The sequence below is a fragment of the Kogia breviceps genome, chromosome 15 (genome assembly GCF_026419965.1).
Source record: "Kogia breviceps isolate mKogBre1 chromosome 15, mKogBre1 haplotype 1, whole genome shotgun sequence".
Classification (NCBI taxonomy): domain Eukaryota; kingdom Metazoa; phylum Chordata; class Mammalia; order Artiodactyla; family Physeteridae; genus Kogia; species Kogia breviceps.
The window spans coordinates 78,463,858-78,476,882 of record NC_081324.1 but is presented as its reverse complement, the minus strand read 5'-3'; the positions used below and the strand labels follow the sequence as shown (position 1 = coordinate 78,476,882).

General features: G+C 45.6%; 1 protein-coding gene across 1 annotated transcript in view; it reads left to right on the top strand.

Moving 5' to 3' along the window:
• Positions 1-13,025, top strand: part of NOS1 (nitric oxide synthase 1) — a 106,614-nt gene that overhangs the window by 39,238 nt on the left and 54,351 nt on the right. The window contains exons 4-5 of the mRNA XM_059040340.2: positions 10,773-10,901; positions 12,215-12,360. Of these exons, the coding sequence (XP_058896323.2) occupies positions 10,773-10,901; positions 12,215-12,360 (275 nt within the window). The remainder of the gene's footprint in view (positions 1-10,772; positions 10,902-12,214; positions 12,361-13,025) is intronic.

Genomic DNA, 13,025 nt, shown 5'->3' with positions numbered 1-13,025 from the left:
CCCACCCTCCCTATCCCACCCCTCTAGGTGGACACAGAGCACCGAGCTGATCTCCCTGTGCCATGCGGCTGCTTCCCACTAGCTATCTGTTTTACATTTGGAAGTGTATATATGTCAGTGCCACTCTCTCACTTCGTCTCAGCTTACCCTTCCCCCCGCCCCGTGTCCTCAAGTCCATTCTCTACGTCTGTACATCTGTGTCTTTATTTCTGTCCTGCCCCTAGGTTTTTCAGAACCTTTTTTTTTTAGAGTCCATATATATGTGTTAGCATACAGTATTCGTTTTTCTCTTTCTGACTTACTTCACTCTGTATGACAGACTCTAGGACCATCCACCTCACAACAAATAACTCAATTTTGTTTCTTTTTATGGCTGAGTAATATTCCATTGTGTATATGTGCCACATCTTCTTTATCCATTCATCTGTAGATGGACATTTAGGTTGCTTCCATGTCCTGGCTATTGTAAATAGTGCTGCAGTGAACATTGTGGTACATGACTCATTTTGAATTATTGTCTTCTCAGTGTATATGCCCAGTAGTGGGATTGCTGGGTGCTATGGTAGTCCTATTTTTAGTTTTTTAAGGAACCTCCGTAGTGTTCTCCATAGTGGCTGTATCAGTTTACATTCCCACCAATAGTGCAAGAGGGTTCCCTTTTCTCCACACCCTCTCCAGCATTTATTGTTTGTAGATTTTGGTTGATGGCCATTCTGACCAGTATGAGGTGATACCTCATTGTAGTTTTGATTTGCATTTCTCTAAGGATTAGTGATGTTGAGCATCCTTTCATGTGTTTGTTGACAATCTGTATATCTTCTTTGGAGAAATGTCTATTTAGGTCTTCTGCCCATTTTTGGATTGGGTTGTTTGTTTTTTTGGTATTGAGCTGCATGAGCTGCTTGTAAATTTTGGAGATTAATTCTTTATCCATTTCTTCATTTGCAAATATTTTCTCCCATTCTGAGGTTGTCTTTTCATGTTGTTTATGGTTTCCTTTGCTGTGCAAAAGCTTTTAAATTTCATTAGGCCCCATTTGTTTATTTTTGTTTTTATTTCCATTTCTCTAGGAGGTAGGTCAAAAAGGATCTTGCTATAATTTATGTCATAGAGTGTTCTGCCTATGTTTTCCTCTAAGAGTTTTCTAGTGTCCGGTCTTACTTTTAGGTCTCTAATCCATTTTGAGTTTATTTTTGTGTTTGGTGTTAGGGAGGGTTCTAATTTTATTCTTTTACGTGTAGCTGTCCAGTTTTCCCAGGAAGAGACTGTCTTTTCTCCATTGTATATCCTTGCCTCCTTTGTCATAGATTAGTTGACCATAGGTGCGTGGGTTTATCTCTGGGCTTTCTATCTTGTTCCATTGATCTATATTTCTGTTTTTGTGCCAGGACCATATTATCTTGATTACTGTAGCTTTGTAGTATAGTCTGAAGTCAGGGAGTCTGATTCCTCCCGCTCCGTTTTTTTCCCTCAGGACTGCTTTGGCTATTCGGGGTCTTTTGTGTCTCCACACAAATTTTAAGATTTTTTGTTCTAGTTCTGTAAAAAATGCCATTGGTAATTTGATAGGGATTGCATTGAATCTGTAGATTGATTTGGGTAGTATAGTCATTTTCACAGTACTGATTCTTCCAATCCAAGAACATGGTATATCTCTCCATCTGTTGGTATCATCTTTCATTTCTTTCATCAGTGTCTTATAGTTTTCTGCATACAGGTCTTTTGTCTCCCAAGGTAGGTTTATTCCTAGGTATTTTATTCTTTTTGTTGCAGTGGTAAATGGGAGTGTTTCCTTAATTTCTCTTTCAGATTTTTTGTCATTAGTGTATAGGAATGCAAGAGATTTCTGTGCATTAATTTTGTATCCTGCAACTTTACCAAATTCATTGATTAGCTCTAGTAGTTTTCTGGTGGCATTTTTAGGATTCTCTATGTATACTATCATGTCATCTATAAACAATGACAGTTTTACTTGTTCTTTTCCAATTTGTATTCCTTTTATTTCTTTTTCTTCTCTGATTGTCGTGGCTAAGACTTCCAAAACTATGTTGAATAATAGTGGTGAGAGTGGACACCCTTGTCTGTTCCTGATCTTAGCGGAAATGCTTTCAGTTTTTCACCATTGAGAATGATGTTTGCTGTGGGTTTGTCATATATGGCCTTTATTATGTTGGGGTAGGTTCCCTCTGTGCCCACTTTCTGGAGAGTGTTTATCATAAATGGGTGTTGAATTTTGTCAAAAGCTTTTTCTGAATCGGTTGAGATGATCATATGGTTTTTATTCTTCAATTTGTTAATATGGTGTATCACATTGATTGATTTGCATATATTGAAGACTCCTTGCATCCCTGGGATAAATCCCACTTGATCATGGTGTATGATCCTTTTAATGTGTTGTTGGATTCTGTTTGCTAGTATTTTGTTGAGGATTTTTGCATCTTTATTCATTGGTGATATTGGTCTGCAATTTTCTTTTTTTGTAGTATCTTTGTCTGGTTTTGGTATGAGGGTGATGGTGGCCTCATAGAATGAGTTTGGGAGTGTTCCTTCCTCTGCAATTTTTTGGAAGAGTTTGAGAAGGATGGGTGTTAGCTCTTCTCTAAATGTTTGACAGAATTCACCTGTGCAGCCATCTGGTCCTGGACTTTTCTTTGTTGGAAGATTTTTAATCACAGTTTCAATTTCATTACTTGTGATTGGTCTGTTCATATTTTCTATTTCTTCCTGGTTCAGTCTTGGAAGGTTATCCCTTTCTAAGAATTTGTCCATTTCTTCCAGGTTGTCCATTTTATTGGCATAGGGTTGCTCGTAGTAGTCTCTTAGGATGCTTTGTATTTCTGCGGTGTCTGTTGTAACTTCTCCTTTTCCATTTCTAACTTCATTGATTTGAGTCCTCTCCCTCTTTTTCTTGATGAGTCTGGCTAATGGTTTATCATTTTTGTTTATCTTCTCAAAGAACCAGGCTTTAGTTTTATTGATCTTTGCTATTGTTTTCTTTGTTTCTATTTCATTTATTTTGCTCTGATCTTTATGAGTTCTTTCCTTCTGCTAGCTTTGGGTTTTGTTTGTTCTTCTTTCTCTAGTTCCTTTAGGTGTAAGGTTAGATTGTTTATTTGAGATTTTTCTTGTTTCTTGAGGTAGGCTTGTATAGCTATAAACTTCCCTCTTAGAACTGCTTTTGCTGCATCCCATAGATTTTGGATTGTCGTGTTTTCATTGTCATTTGTCTCTAGGTATTTTTTGATTTCCTCTTTGATTCCTTCAGTGATCTCTTAGTTATTTAGTAACGTATTATTTAGCTTCCATGTGTTCTTTTGTTGCGGAGCATGGGCTCTAGGCACGCGGGCTTCAGTAGTTGTGACTTGCAAGCTCTAGAGTGCAGGCTCAGTAGTTGCGGCGCCCGGGCTTACTTCCTCCACAGCATGTGGGATCTTTCTGGACCAGGGCTCGAACCCGTGTCCCCTGCATTGGCAGGTGGATTCCCAACCACTGCGCCACCAGGGAAGCCCTGCACATATTTTGTTAACTGTTCGTTTTAATAGTGAATATATTCAATGCAAGCTGTTTGAGTGTTGTCCGTGTAGGACAATGACATTCTAGCTGAGGAATCAGTGACCTCACTCTGTATGCTCATTTACTGCATAAAACCGTATTCAGATTCTTTTCCCAGATAGGCCGAGTTGGGTCAAAGTCATTTTTTCCTCCTCTATTTACAAATGGGTATCAGCAGCCAAAGCCACCTTCACATAGAGATTCTTGGAAGTCCACAGAGCCCCGCCCCACTTCTATTTTCTGAGGGTCCCAGGATGTTTAAAAGGTAAAAAGTCCAAAACATGATCACCAAGCTTGTTGTGCATTTTAAATATTTACACTTAGCAAGTTAATGCTTTTAATAAACACACACAGTGCAATGCAATATAATAGGGATGGGCCACAAGATAATTACAGGTTTTCTCAAAATTAATTCATAGTGCACATATACATTCTGGTCTGGCAATGGGACCACGTTTAAAGTTGTCTTAATATTCTGATCATCTTGTGAGATCATTGTGACTGCAGGCATAACCTCATTTGGAGAAAGCAACAACAAGCTAACTTCAAAACCCCTTGGGACTTCCCTGGCGGTCCAATGGTTAGGACTCCCTGATTCCACTACGGGAGGCGCGGGTTCAATCCCTGGTCTAAGATCCCACATGCAGCCCTGCAGGGTCAAAAACAAAAACAAAAATGAAACCTCACCTCCAGAAGCCCTTGTCTGTGAACCCAAACTGTGATGAGTCTGACTCGGAAGCACCCGCTTCCGTAATCACCCTCCACAGACTATAGAACACGGACCATTGAATCAGGGGGAAAGAGAGAGAGTGGGGAAAGAATAAGCCCTTTCAAGCTTCTGTGGAGTTATTATAAAGAATGAATCATTTTCGAAATCATGCTTTGAATACACTACAAGGAAATTATACTCCAAGGTACTTAACACTGTTGGTTAAGTTTTATAAGTAGCAATTTTTTAATTGCACGGATGGGTGCGTACCTGCTGGTTTGCGGGGCCATGGTTCTAGAAACTGAGCTGCCACAGCTCCCACCCAGGTTATACTTGCTGCTCTGAGTGGTGGTAGCCACAGACTGGAACAGTGCCGCCTGCGGCTGCAGCTAAGGGGCTGCAGCGTGGTGCGTGGCATCCAGGCCCTGGTTTGGATGGCCCGCTGCCCGGCTCAGCCCCACCGTGCTGCCCTCATTTTAGAGCAAGCCAAGCAGGGCAAGTTGCTGCAGGCCTACGAGGGAGGAGCTGGCGCTGACACCAACAGTGAAAGAATGAGAACTTACTGGCTTTGTACAGGTTTGGACCTCAGCTCCTCGATTCGTTTCCTAGAGCTGTTTTCGGGAGGAAGCACCACCAACTGGGTGGCTTGAACAACAGGAATTTATTATCTCAGAATCTGGAAACCAGAAGTCTGAGATCAAGGTGGCTACGGGGTTAGTTCCTTCTGAGGGCTGTGAGGGAAGGAGCTGCTCCAGGCCCCTGTCCTTGGCTTGTAGATGACGGTCTTTGTGTTCACATGGCGTTCTCCCTGTATACGTGTCTGCCTCCTAATTTCCCTTTTTGTAAGGTCACCAGTCATATTGGATTAAGGCCACCTTAATGACCTCATTTTAACTTAATTACCTCTTTAAAGACTCCAAATCAGGTCACATTCTGAGGTCCTGGGGTTAGGGCATCAAGGTATGAATTGGGAGAACACAGTTCAACTCCTAACAGTTCCTAGTATGTTCTGTGTCTGGCAGGCAGCCCCCTCCCTGCTGTCAGGCTCTTGTCCCGGTTTCACTGTGAGACTCCTGGTTGTGACAGCCCACGATCGGAGGAGGGCAGGGTGCCCGACCTCTGTTTCTAGATCTGCCAGATTCTGATGTCTAGCGTCTATCTTCCTGCCTTAAAATCCTCCCTCCACGTTCCCCCCACTCCCACTCCTTACTTCCCAACGTCTGCTAAAAGGTTCACGTCCTCCCACTTACCTAGACCGGAAGCCTCCAAGTCATTGTTGACTTTGTTCTTTTCCCTCCCATCCTCTCATGCTACAAGGCTCTTGTACTGCTTCTGGCACCCCAGCTCCCATCTCCTCCCTTCCTGTCGTCTGCTCCTGTGGCTGTATTTTCCACTCTCCTGGCCCCTCCCCTGCACTGGTGCAGCAGCCCCCTCCTGGGTCTCTGAGCCTTCACCCTCCCCCTCCTGTAGTCCCAGCAGTCACATATTTCCTAAAATTCAGCTTCGATAAAGCCACCCCCTCCATAAGGCACCTTTTCCACTGTCTACTAAATCAAGGCCGAAGTCTTTGGCTTAGCATTTAAGGAACTCCACAATTTTGAACTGCATTTATTTATTTAAACATCTTTATTGGAGTGTCATTGCTTTACAATTTGAAATGCATTTAGACCTTATATTAAATAGCTCAAACTGCCAAAACAACAACCGCAGAGTCAGCAGCTTAAACAACAGAAAGTTATTTCTCACAGTTCTGGAGGGTGGTGCCAGCATGGTCGCCTTTGGTGAGGGCTCTCTTCCTGGCTTGCAGACAGCCACCTTACACAACCTGTGCACACAGGGAAAGAGAGAGAGAGAGTGATCTCTCTTCCTCTTCTTATGAGACCACTAATCCTATCAGATTAGGGTCTTGCCCTTATAACCTCATTTAACCTTAAGTACCTTCTAAAAGCCCTATCTCCAAATATGTCACAATGGGAATTAGAGCTTCAACATACGAATTCGAGAGGATAGAATTCAGTCCATAGCAGACCTCCAATGAACATGTTGTTGAACAGGTAGTGTGTGCTGGGCACTGGTCTAGAGACTGGCAAGAGAGCAAAGTGGGTGGTGAGTAGGCGAAAAACTGTATCTATATCTAAACGTCTATAAAGATATATGTAAATCTATATGAGATAAAGAGATATAATTACGTACATTCGTGTGCAAATACATATACACTCACAAACTACAGGCAGTGATAAGTGCTATGAATAAAAATAAAGCATGATAAAGGGACAGAGAGTAACAACGATGGGGCGCTGTTTTAAAGAATGATCAGGACTGATCTCTGACTCAGCAACGTTTAAGTGGATGGAGACATAAGTAAGATAGGTTAGGTTTCAGCCACTGGAATTTAACCCTTCAAATCAGGAGTCTGCAAACTTTTTCTGTAAAGGAGAGGATAGGAACTATTTTTGGCTTTGTGGACCATCCCATCTTAATCTCCATCACAACTTCCCCACTCTGCCCTTGTATTGCAAAAGCAGCCATAGACAATATGGAAACAGACAAGGTTGGCTGTGTGCCAATAAAACTTTATTCACAGACACTGAAATTCAAACTTCATGTAACTTTCACCTGTCATGGGACATTAGCCTTCTTTTGACTTTTTTATTCAACAAGTTTAAAATGGGAAAACCATTCTTAGTCCTTGGGCTGTACCAGAATAGATGGTAGACCAAATTTGGCCCACGGGGCCACAGTTTGCAAACCCCTGCTTCAGAGCATATGCACCTAGAAGATGCTTCTCCCAAGAGAACGGGGACCACTGTAGGGCCTAGAACACAAGTCCCTGGCACACAGTACGTATTCAGTGTGTATTCGTTGAAAGAGAGACAGCAGGGAGGGAAGGAAAGGGGCAAGGAACGAGGGTGCCGGGGCTCCTACAAGCTGAATTCCTGGTTCAGGGCCCCAGGCTGACATGACCTCACCTGCTGTCTCCTCTTGGGTTGTGAGATCATTTCCTTCCATTTCCTCCGGGCCTCTCTGCAGCCTCCCCAAGCAAAGAGGTGTTGACAAAGCCTTTGAAATGCCCAGGAGCTCAGAGCCTCCTTTGCAAATTTAGGAACAGGCGTCGAGGAGCCCTCCCATAGAACCCACTGAAATCGAGTCAGTGTCTCCCGCGACCTGAAAAGCTTCCATTGTCCACCCCAGACACAAATCCAGAAACAGACACACACAGCCGCAGCCCGAAGTCCACTTGTGCCCCATCCCCAGCTTAACAGCCCACAAGTGGCACTAATCTGAATTTTTACTTTAGGCCCCCACTCAACAAAGTCATTTGCATCCCCCCATGCAGGCCCCTGACTGCTATATTAATCTCCCCATTTGTCCCCTCCTGAGTCATCTATTATTACCGCTGGCTAATTAAAACATCAAAGCCCAAGTACAACAGCCCTGCCAGAGGCCTCCTAATGCCTGGTTTCAAGTGGGCAGTTCACACAGCCTGGGGTGGACCCCCAATTACTTGTCTCGCAATGACCCCCTCTGGCACATCTGGCCTCTTTTCCTGCGTGTTATCTCACTCCCTCAGCCCTGCCAATGATTGCTGCTGGGGCTGTGCTGCCTGCCCACTGGCCACGGCCCGCCCCTCTCTTCCTCCCTCCTTGTCAGGCTCCCCGCCCTCCCGTCGCCTCCACGGGTCCTGGGCCCGCCCCCACCACCAACACCACGTCTGTTATCCCCACTGTGGGGTTCCAGCTGTTCCTCAAACCTCCAGGGTGTTAAGAGAGAGAGTTTCTAAACAGGCTAAGGGACGCCCTGCCTCGGGAGGACGGCTGGGGCGCCTCCCACGCGGGAAAGGTAGGATTTGATTTTCTCAAGGTTGCGGGTCGTCGGCACGATCAGAGGGATATGTCACCCAGAGGTGACCTCCATCACCTGGACACCTCCTGGAAGACACAGGAGTGCAAATAGAATCCGAAATAAAGGAAGTTTAGGTTGTCTGGACAGGCCTTCCAAGGAAGTGGAGTTTGGACGTGGCTTCACATGGGGACATAAGTAAAACAACTTAGGAGTTGAGCAGGATGGAAGGGCGATAGGGAATCTGCCTTTTCCCCATGAGGGAATTCATCCATATCGTTCTCCTGCTCCCGGGATGGCAGTACAGTAGTAACGCTTACAGCAATAGTCGTTGTCACAGGACTACAAGTTTTACTAGTAGCAGAATAATGACACCAGTAGTGATGAAGAATGGCTAACGTTTAGGAGGCTGTTGCAATCACCCCAATGAAAGATGATGGAGGCTTGGACAGGGTGCTGGCCAGTAGACGGAGGGAAGGAGGACCAGATGGATTCCAGAGTTATTTAGAAGGCTGACATGGATGGGAGTCAGGGACGGACTGGGGGTGGGAGATAAAGAGGAGGACGTCCAGGAAGCTCCTCCCTGTGACATGTGCACAGGTGGTGGATGGACGGTGGCGCCCAACACTGAGATGGGAGCCGCTGCGGATGGCTGGGTCTGGCCAGAGCAGGGAGGTGTGGAAGACCTTGAGTCATTGTACCTGCTTTTTGTTCTCTGCCATCGCTCCCTGCACCGCGCTGGCATGATCCTTTACAGCGGCCTGCTGTCACCTGCCTCCTGTTCCCCAAACTCCAACATGGCAGCACGGAGGCTTTAGCGCAGAGCTCCTCTTCCTTGGCCGGAAAGGTGGCTGTGCCTCTCACTTCTCTGCCAGCAAGACTGTGCTCCCGCCTCTTTGCCTGGTTGACGCCTACTTATCCTTCGGGTCTTGACTTCGAAGTCAAATACTCTGGGTCAGGCGCCTCTTCTGCGTGCTTCCGCAGCCCCCTACACACTGCCAACGTTCCGTGTTATGGCACCCACTTCACTCCATTCTAATGGTTCATTAAATCACCAACCCCATTGGACTGTGAATTCCACGAGGGCACAGATCACATCGGTATGTTCGTCACTGTAGCCCTGGCCCTTACTGACTTGCCTGGCACGTAGGAGATAGTCAATAAACGTGCGTTGAATGAATGAATGAGTGAATTGTGCGTGATTGTCAAGAGACAGGATAGTCAAACAGTTAAGGGCATGGTTTCAAAGGCCAGACTGCCAGGCTTTGACGCTCCTGGCTCCAGCTTACTAGCTCTATAGTCTTAGACAACTTAGTTAACCTCTCTGTGCCTCAGTTTCCTCATCTGTAAACTGGGGATGATGTTGCTTGGAACATAGCAAGTGCTCATTGGATGCTAGTTTTCAGTAGTTGTCCTTCAGAGTTCCCTGTGATTTCTGTCCTAGGCTTAACCCGATTTAATCCTAATTCACAGCTCCCTGCCAGCCTGAACACCTCCAAGCTGATGAGACATGGACCCTGCCTCCTTTCTGATTCACCTCCTTGTACTCCTCCTCACTCATCCACTCCAGCCACACCAGCCTCCTTGCTGGTCCTTTGAACTGAGCAAACTCATCCCTACCTTAGGGTCTTTGCACTTGCCTCTTTTCCCTCCACTTTGTCACCATTACCTCCCTCTATATTATAGTCTTATCACCACCTGAAATTGTATCATCCACATATCAGTTTACTTATTATGTATCTCTGCTTCTCCCAAAGCGATGCTCCAGAAGGACAAGGATCCTGACTGCCTTGTTCACCTCAGTGTCCCCAATGCCTAACAGTGTCTAGCACATAGTAGGTGCTCAATAAATACAATCTGAATGTGTGAATGCCCCGCCTCAAGGTCACTGCCCACTGCTCTACTCTTTGGCCTGAGTGACGCAACCTTGCCTCATCTTCTGCCCTCCCTTGCTGGGCGGTTGCGTCAGGGTGTGCCTGCTGCCTGTTCCTTAGAGTTGCTGATGCTTGTCTGATGCACGAGCACACCTCTGCCCAGGCAGGTAGACAGCCACTCAGAAACACCCGAGACAGAATGTGATCCTTATCGATGAAGGTCAAAATGAACGGGCCAACATTTGTCAGCCCGGATTTATCCCCGCTTACCTACTGGACGGACAGTTTGCTTACAGAGGTGAAGATAAATGGAGCACTGAAGACATTCAAGATGGAGAGAACAGTAAGTGCAAAGGCCTGAGGCAGGGACATGTTTGGCCTTTTTGAAAAGCAGACACCTGAAATCGGGGGAAAGTATTCTATGCTTTAAACCTTTCTCACGTAAACTTTTTGTTTTCCCAGTACTTGCCCCCAATTCAGTCGCTTATTCATTCCACAAGCTTTCATTAAGTCCGTGCTATGTGCCAGACCCTGTGCTAGACGCCGGAGAGACCACCTTTGAGTTCCTGACCCCTCTCCCCAGAACAGAACCTGAAACATTCTTCCACGGTGCTGCCTTCTGCACAGGTAGAGGGACCAAGTTCCCAGCTACCTTGTATGTGTCCGCCCCAGAGAGTCACAGACAGTAGGTGACTGGCGACAGGTTCCAGGAAGAGCATCACCTCTCCCCATCCCAATGGAAACAATCTTCCAGTGCCCTCAGACGCATAATATCTCATCTTTATTCTCTCCTCCAGCCCCCTGCCTCGGGAAAACAGTCTCCCATAAAGAATGGCAGCCCCTCCAAGTGCCCTCGCTTCCTCAAGGTCAAGAACTGGGAGACCGATGTGGTTCTCTCTGACACCCTCCACCTTAAGAGCACGTTGGTGAGTACCCCAGCAAGGGGGAGACCAGGGCTGCTCAACCCAAGCAATATCCACACGTGGGACTGGGTAATTCTTACCGTGGCGACCAACCTGTGCATGATAGGATGTTGAGCATCACCCCTGGCCTGTGCCAACCAGATGCCAGTACCCCCACACACACCAAGTTGTGACAACCAAATATGTCTTTAGACCTTACCAGATGTCCCCTAGGTGGGAAATTCACCCCCATTTGAGAACCACTGGTGGATACTTACTTGTGCAAATACTTTTTATTTGTGTCCCTTGTACTCAAAAGGGGAGTTGCTGGTTCTAAGTACATTCTTTTTCTCTCACACAATATGACCACTGATGGAGTTTTGGACAAACCCTTCTTGGTTTTCAGTCTGTCCTCTAAATTTTATATATTTTTAAGTCCATCAACCAATCTATTGTTTTACATTGTTCTGGAAAATGGGCCTCTTGGAGGAATGTTGTATCAGTTAGCTATTGGAGTGTAACAAACTTCCCCCAAAATTAGTGACCTAAAACAACCACCCCTTACTATTTTGCAAAAGCCTACAGATTGGCTGCGTGGTTCTGCTGATCTCACGCTTCTGCGATCATCTGAGGGGTCAGCTCTCGGCAGGCTGGTCTAGGGTGGCCCTGGCTGGGATAACTCAGCTCTGCTCCATGTGGCCTCTCATCCTCCAGCAAGCTAGCTTGGTCTCCTTCACATGCTGGTTGCAGTGTCCTAAGAGAATGAGCAGAAATGTGTAAGATCTCTTGAGGTCTAGACTCAGAATGGGCACAGTGTCACTTCTGCCATATTCTGTTGGCCCAAACCAGCCCAGATTCAACAGGAGACGGAAGAGGCTTTATCTCTTGAGGAGAATTGCTGTAAAGTCACATAGCAAAGGGTGTGAATACAGGGAGGGGAAGAATTAGGGCTATGTTTTGCAATCAACATCCCACAGACACATTCTAACAAGTTACTATAATCATTCTACTAGCTCCTTCTTGATCAACATGGGATCAAAAAATATTTGGGGAGTCAGCACCAATGGTTCTGCTTCCCAGGGAATGGCAGTCACAAAGCCCCTCTCCCCCCAGTTAAGTAGAGCAAACACGTTCAGAACCGTAAAGTGCTGCTTATCCTTTCCTTACCTGGGCTGATAACCAGGTCCAACGGTGATTAGAAGCTGGTATGTGAGACATCCGCTTTGGGAATTAAAACCAGGGAAACTCCACCACGAAGATCAGATGCAGGTCCACAACCCTACACGTGCCACAGTTGGGTGAAACGAAGTAATAGCCCAAATCTCTTTTCCTTCCAGGGAACGGGATGCACCGAGCACATCTGTATGGGGTCCATCGTGCTTCCTTCTCAGCAAATACGAAGGCCTGAAGACGTCCGCACAAAAGAACAGCTCTTTCCTCTTGCCAAAGAGTTTATTGATCAGTACTACTCATCAATTAAAAGGCAAGTTCATGTCTACACTGGGAAGACCAGGTACTGGGTACAAAGACTTCAGGTCCAAATGTGCAGACAGACGAACCAAGACCTGAGCATAAGGCCTCTGCCTGCCGTGCACAGAGGTCAGAAACTGGTGGCCCAAGGGCCAGATCTGGCCCCTAGAAGTGTTTTTGTTTAGCCTGCAAAGTGTTGCTTAAATTTGAAACTTTCCAAGCAATTCCACGCCTGGGCATATTCCCTAACAAAACTCTCACACTTGGTCACAAAAAGACCTGCATAAGAACGTTCTCTGAAACATTGTTAGAATAGGGAAAAAAAATTAAAGAGCCAACTAGAAACAATCTCAACTCCATTGATAGGAGAATGTATAAGTAAACTGTGGCATTTTCTGTAATGGAATACTATACAGCTGTGAACACAAACAGGTTAAAACTCTGCATGTTTATGGAAATGAAGCTCCTAAATAGCTTTGAGCAAAGGAAGAAAAGGACAGGCTGGAGAAGGCTACATTCAGGACAGCCCCATTTACGTAAACTTTTTAAACATGCAGAAAAATACTATACGTGATTTAGGGGATGGATACACAAGTGGCAATAATATAAACAAAAGCATGAGAATGTTAGATGCCACATTCAAAACAGCAGTCACCCCTGGAAAGAAAGTGGGCTACA